This window comes from Ciona intestinalis, chromosome 10 (genome assembly GCF_000224145.3).
Source record: "Ciona intestinalis chromosome 10, KH, whole genome shotgun sequence".
NCBI classification, from domain to species: domain Eukaryota; kingdom Metazoa; phylum Chordata; class Ascidiacea; order Phlebobranchia; family Cionidae; genus Ciona; species Ciona intestinalis.
In genome coordinates, this window is record NC_020175.2 from 30146 (window position 1) to 36492 (window position 6347).

Below are 6347 nucleotides of genomic sequence, written 5' to 3' on the forward strand. Positions count from 1 at the left end.
GCCCACAATGGTAGCAGCGTCGAGCCTTGAACCCATTACCTTCTGGGTTACAGGCAGGCACGCTAACCACTACACCATGGCACCGGACAATACAATAAAAAAGGTAAAAATCAGACAAACACTAAATGAAAACATGTTTTTAAAACACTATTGACAAGAGTTTACTTTAATTAACATAGAAACATAAGAAAAAGAAAATTTGTACATGTAAGTAGGACCAGAGTTACCCATTACCCCAACACCCATAAACCACCAACTTACATTAAGTTCTTCATGTTTCGGCATCATGGTGACCTTCGCACCAACCACACTTATAACTTTGCCTTGTAAGTTGATCAATTCACCTTCAGCCACCTCGACGCTATCTCCCGGGGCAAAACGACTCGATTTCTCAGATTTGTTGCCACTTTCCGTTACCACTGGGGTGGGGTAAAGAGCAAACAATCAGAAACCAAAGTAAAAATATTAATTTATCATTTAATGTGAACAATACACCAGGATCGAACTCGACAAGATATATAATGGAGTGAGATTATGTTGAAAAAATTGTGCAATGTGTTCCAATTAAACAAAAGACTTCCATTTTAAGCAAAATATTATCTCTTTCTCATTATGGATTCTATACTAGAATGATGGTGAGCCTTTGACCTAGAATTCTAGTCTGAGTCGTGCCCTTACCAGCATTATTACACATAATCTATTTTATTCTTTATGGGTGAGGTCCTTGTCAAGGACCAGGGATATAGGCCAGATTTGGGCCATTACCCCAACACCCAGAAAGTCCATTTAAGTCCGGTGTGAACGGTGCCGCGACACCGCATCGCAGTCATATTGTTGGCACCATTTTTTTTTCCTTGTGTGCTTACGAGTTACCACACTTTTCAACTTTGTGTATGATTTTTGTTTTGATATGGCTTACAATTTGGACAACCCATTAGTGACCGCAAAAGCATTACACACGAAGTTGAATACGAATAAATATCAACCCTTCAACTTACATTCAATATCTAAACCTTCTGGTTGTTCCTCAAATTTCTCCAGCTCTGATAACGTTGGTTTGATCCCGTCAACACACTGTGATGTCATAATTATTAATCAATGATGTCATAATCTCAAACAATCAGAAATCATTTATGCATAAAACAATAAACACATAATGATATAAAAAAATTATGTGGGTTTATACACGATGTAGGTCTACTACTTCAACACCCAGGGTGCTACCACCTGGACCCCCCTGAGGTAGTTTATTCACTCAATAACAGAGATTCAATAAGGGTGAGGTTCCATGACAGAGACCTGACATTTGGCCCGAAGTTAGCCCAACATCCAAACACCCATAGTGCTACAAAAGTAAACATCACACGTACTTACAATTGTGTTCAAAGTAAAGTTCTTGTAGAGAAACCCCTTCCTACTGAAGCGATTCCCCTCAAAAACAAGATGGTCGCCGTCTGTTGATATTTCACCGCCAATAGCTCGTATACCATCGACATCGAACAACTTTTGTGGCGGTCGTTTATGTAGTTTACGTTTCTCTTTATCGTAACTACCTCGGTTTGAACCACGTGGACGACTATAGTCAATTCGTGGAATTAACTTTAAAGTGACTTGGTTCTGACTTTGCTCGATGTAATCAATCTGTGACAATAATAATAACTTGTACAGTGTGGGATTCTACGTGTCCTGGGGTGTAGGCCAGTGTTTGCGCATTTCAACAACCTAGGTCTTGTATATTTTTATGGAAATGGGTGCAAAAGTGATTTAAGTGAGACAAGATATTTCAGGGGTTCTGGGAATCTTGGATTCAGGTCATAGTTGGCCCATTACCCCAATTTACGTCTATAAACAAAACTCCTAACGTGCAATAAAATTCAAATCCTAATATGCTTGTTCTGTGTCATAAGAGAGCCACAATTAATATAGATAGACACTTTACGCATGAAAATGAAAAGGGGGAACCAGCAAACTGCAAACTGAGTGCTACTTTGTCTATACTCTATACTAATAAAGTAAATATACATTTGTAAAACAATGCACCACTAACAAGCATTATAAGAAAGAGATATTAGGTATTGCAAGTCACAACCACGTCCTCTATGCTTTATCCTATATGGGCAAGGCTACAGCACTAAAACTTAAACCAGAGTTTGCCAGTTTGGCCACCACCACAGAAACAATGATAAAATTACCAACAACAAGAAGAAGAAACCAACCTGAGCGAGATCATCCTTGAACACACCCTTTTTCAACCTCACCCACATCTTAGGTTTAAGGCTCGTTCGATCAAATTCTTTCAACACTTTAAACACATCGGGCATCTCTTTGGTGGGAACCATCTTTTGCGTCCAATATCCAAGTCGTAAGTTGCTTACCCCTTCAATGGCTTGCTTCACGTGCGTTTGTTTGATAGCTTCAACATATATGTAACCTGTGTGGGGCGGGGATGGGTTAAGGTATTTTTTTGTGAAGTTCAAACATCTAGGGTGGAAAGCATGGGTAGTTAACGCCCTAATAAAACAACACCTTCTATTTGGAAAGGTGTAAATCGAGTAGTGTCGTAGTGAAAGTAGACTCGTAGTAATATCATTTAGTTGGAAAACGCTGGGTATATTCTATACTGCATGCGTGAGGTCATGTAGCGTGGCATGGGACTTTAAAATGGTGGCAATTACGCAACACCCAGGGTGCTACAACCCATTATTGTCAACTGGATTAGAGCAATTTCACGTAAGTGTTTTGCTTTAAACACATTCGCATGTGTGTGTCGAGTATTGAACCAGGTATCCTTCAGTTACATTACAAGCACTTAACCACAACCATGCCAGATTCAAGACTGGTATAACTGTATTGAGTTGAAAAATGATTGGGAAACACTAATACAAGTAATATACTCACCTTTAAGTCCCTCAGGAGCTGTGACCGACTTGATTTGCAATGGTTGTTCATCATACTGCATTGCTATGAACTTCCTCATAAGCAAAACCACTGTAGCTTTTTCCTCTCCATGTTTGCACTTGACTGTCCATAAGTTCGGATCTTTAACATCAGGTAATAATTGTTGTTGACTAATATCGTCTGATACTTCATTGTCTCCGTATAATCTGGTTTGTGACATCATTATAAAGGTGTGTGATGTCATAATATTGACAGCATTATAATATTAAGTAAGCTAAATTTTTATTGATTTTTAGAAAAATGTGTAATAAATTGGGGAAAATTTCTAATAGAAAATAAAGAAACCGCTCTGTGTTAAACTACTTATTTATTGGCATTTCAATACTTTCCTTTTCTATTACTAAAAAAAAAGATTTATGTTTGCATTAACAGTTATTGTTGTTGTTGTGGGGGTACATTGTTTATCTCCTTAATTCAGGGTGAGTTCGATAACATGTTAATACAAGGTGTGACCTCAATATTGCGCTTGGCCTCATTTATATATATTTGTATTTTAACACTTTCTTTTTGCATTGCAATTTTAAAATGTTTGCCATTAGGTAGATGATGTTAATATAAGGTTTACGCAAATAAATGTTAGATAAACTTACCCAGATTTAGAGGCAGATGACGTCGTAGCGTATTTCTTCCGATAATATTCGCCTAATTCTTCCACTTGTTCGTCACTAAATATAAATATCTTATGTTAGAGATAGAAATAACATAATAAAATCACTTTGATAATGTATTGTTAGCCTGTATGAGTGATGTACTACCGCAACCCATAGTATCTGGGGTGCAGTCAACAGTTGACCAACTGCCCCAAATTAATAAGTTACAAAATAAGTTACAAAATATAGCTTTACACTCAGACAATTGGCATAAACAAAGTCGGATGAATATTCTTGAAGTACAACATAATTTTGTGTAAAATATAAAAAACATAAATTTCACAAACTACAGATTTATTTGTACAATAAAAACCAAACAAATTTGTGAACCACTGTAGTAGGTGACCCAATCAATTCAAATGGTGACCCAGGGGTTAAGAAGCAATGTAATAAAGCTAACTTAACATCACTACTTACTTGAACATATTATGCAACCTTCTTGCACCCGACATGTCGTCATCCAATACATTCTCAACAGTTGAAGCTGGAATATAAACAATGGTAATCTTGTATAAAGCATACATGTTGGTGAGATAAATATAGGGAATGCATTATTGCAGTTAAACACAATGTTTGTTTATAATAAAAAGTTAGTTGATTTCCAATGAATAAGGACCTAAACTTGCATAAAGCACCAAGGTACATATAATGACAATGTAGGGTAAAGAGAAGCCAGCCATACTGCAGAGTCAAACATTGATCACACAAAGTAAAGTTGTTGAACTAATCTATATGGGTAAGGTTCTATGGTGAGACATGCCAGCGCAGAATTGGCACATCACCCCAAAACCAGTGAAACCTGGTTTGAAGCGGTTTAAGCAACATGTATAAGTTGTATATAAGGACAAATACACCAGGGATAAAGTTTATCCAGTGTTAATGCAGGTGGTAAGTTAATAAAGCCCAGGTTGTTCATTTTTCCCCCAAGAATCCTAACACAGAAGTTAAAAATTAAGGATTAGTATCTATCAAGGCATGCAAATCATCAAAATGTACGAATTAATCAAAAATAAAGATTAAATGAGGAAGAAAATATAGATTTTATAAAGAAATGTTTAGTTTAAGCAATGCAATACATTCATCTGAAATTTTAATGAGCCTAAAATAATGTTTCTCAACCTTTCATGGTCTGTGGCCCCTTTCAAAGACACTCAATATCTGTTGGCCCATTAATTTATCAATAAAATAACCTACATTTGTTTAAACTTTTTTACGTTTGTTATTTTATTCACCACTTTGCAGCAAACGGCTTCCAAATACTGAAACAAACAATGCCATGAGCAGAGGTTAAGCAGAGTCACACCTTATATCATGTGATTCGTTTGGTCAAAGGTTGAGAAACATTGGTCTTACTTTACAAAGTGCAAGCATAAGCAGAAACCATGAATTGTTTTTTACAGGAGTTTAGAAATTTTTATTTCAAATGAATTTTGCCAACTTTGTTTTCAAATTTAAGATGAAAATATAAAGGGAAATTAAATGTTTATGATTTCTATGCAAGCAGTTATAAGATGTTTATGTTAATAGCAAACAAGTACCTTCTAATTCCTCATCTATGGAAATAACATGAAAACAAAAATGGCGTCATTTCTTAATATTTATAACAAACAATAATTTGCAAACTTTTAAACTTATAATAAATCAAAGTAAACTTAAATAAAATTATCAATTTTATAAGGATATTATAAGGCAAAAGAAATCTTATAAAACATACAAGGCTACAGAGAGTATAACATGTATGAAACCACCATGTATGGTGTGCAACACCAGTGTATTAAACCCCTTGGTTTCCCACCCATAAGATAGACATAAAAGTATCTTAACTGGACAGTGAGCATGAGGTTTATGAATACACCATGCGTGTCTGGTGTATAAGAAGACACCCATGTTATAACTCGACAGTGAGCACGAGGTATGAATACACCATGCGTGTCTGGTGTATAAGAAGAAAGCCATGTTCTAACTCGTATGGTGTGTGATACCCTTATATTACCTACAACACCCCACACCTACATTAAACGAACCTGGGTCAAGAATATCTTGAGCGCCGTCTTCCCATTCCTCGTCGTCCACCCCGTCCTCGTCAACATCTGTAACATAGATATCATATTTATATGCACCAAACCTAGGGTGGCAGGCACTGGCGCCCACTTACGGAGAGGCGGGGAGGCGCCGCCTCCCGGTTTATTTACCGTTTTCATATAAAAATTACGAAGAAATAGCTTATACGCGATGCACCGTATTTATTTTGCAATATTCGTTTTGTTTTTATTTAGCTATGCTCGTTTAACCCATTTTAACCCAATAACGCACAATGCGTATTATGCGAGTTTCAATCAACGCGTCAAAGGGCATTGTTTCGTAAACAACACTGAAATGCAATGCGTTAAACCCTACAATGCGCACTGGGTTATTTAACCCAAAGGAATTAGTTTTTTTACTCTTTGTTTGAACCGAACGAACATTAAGCCAAGTTTTCCTCTATTCAATGCAACATTCTCCTGACACATGTCATTCTACACGTTGACGCTTATTGGCGAGTTATTTTTATGTAATAAAACTTAATTAATCTTTAGAAAATTAACTTTCTTACGTCCGGCCGAAAATACATTCTTTGGATTCCTAGTTGCGAATCTATTGACGACATAAACGTGCGCTTTATTTTAACCGCATCGTTTACCTTGCGAGAACACGGCGGATAGAAAAAAGACGAAACGGGTGTGCAAACATTTTTAATTT

The 6347-nt window shown here is 36.5% G+C and overlaps 1 protein-coding gene across 4 annotated transcripts in view; it reads right to left on the bottom strand.

The window, feature by feature from the left end:
* Positions 1-6347, bottom strand: part of LOC100178802 (transcription elongation factor SPT5) — a 16031-nt gene that overhangs the window by 6653 nt on the left and 3031 nt on the right. For 2 of the 4 annotated variants that reach the window (XM_018813763.2, XM_009861582.3), the window contains exons 4-12: positions 5633-5698; positions 5147-5161; positions 4026-4092; positions 3549-3623; positions 2899-3104; positions 2217-2431; positions 1375-1641; positions 999-1074; positions 262-419 (exon numbers count right to left, since the gene is read on the bottom strand). In XM_018813763.2, the coding sequence (XP_018669308.1) occupies positions 262-419; positions 999-1074; positions 1375-1641; positions 2217-2431; positions 2899-3104; positions 3549-3623; positions 4026-4092; positions 5147-5161; positions 5633-5698 (1145 nt within the window). The remainder of the gene's footprint in view (positions 1-261; positions 420-998; positions 1075-1374; positions 1642-2216; positions 2432-2898; positions 3105-3548; positions 3624-4025; positions 4093-5146; positions 5162-5632; positions 5699-6347) is intronic. The other 2 variants (XM_018813765.2, XM_018813764.2) reach the window with 1 other exon arrangement.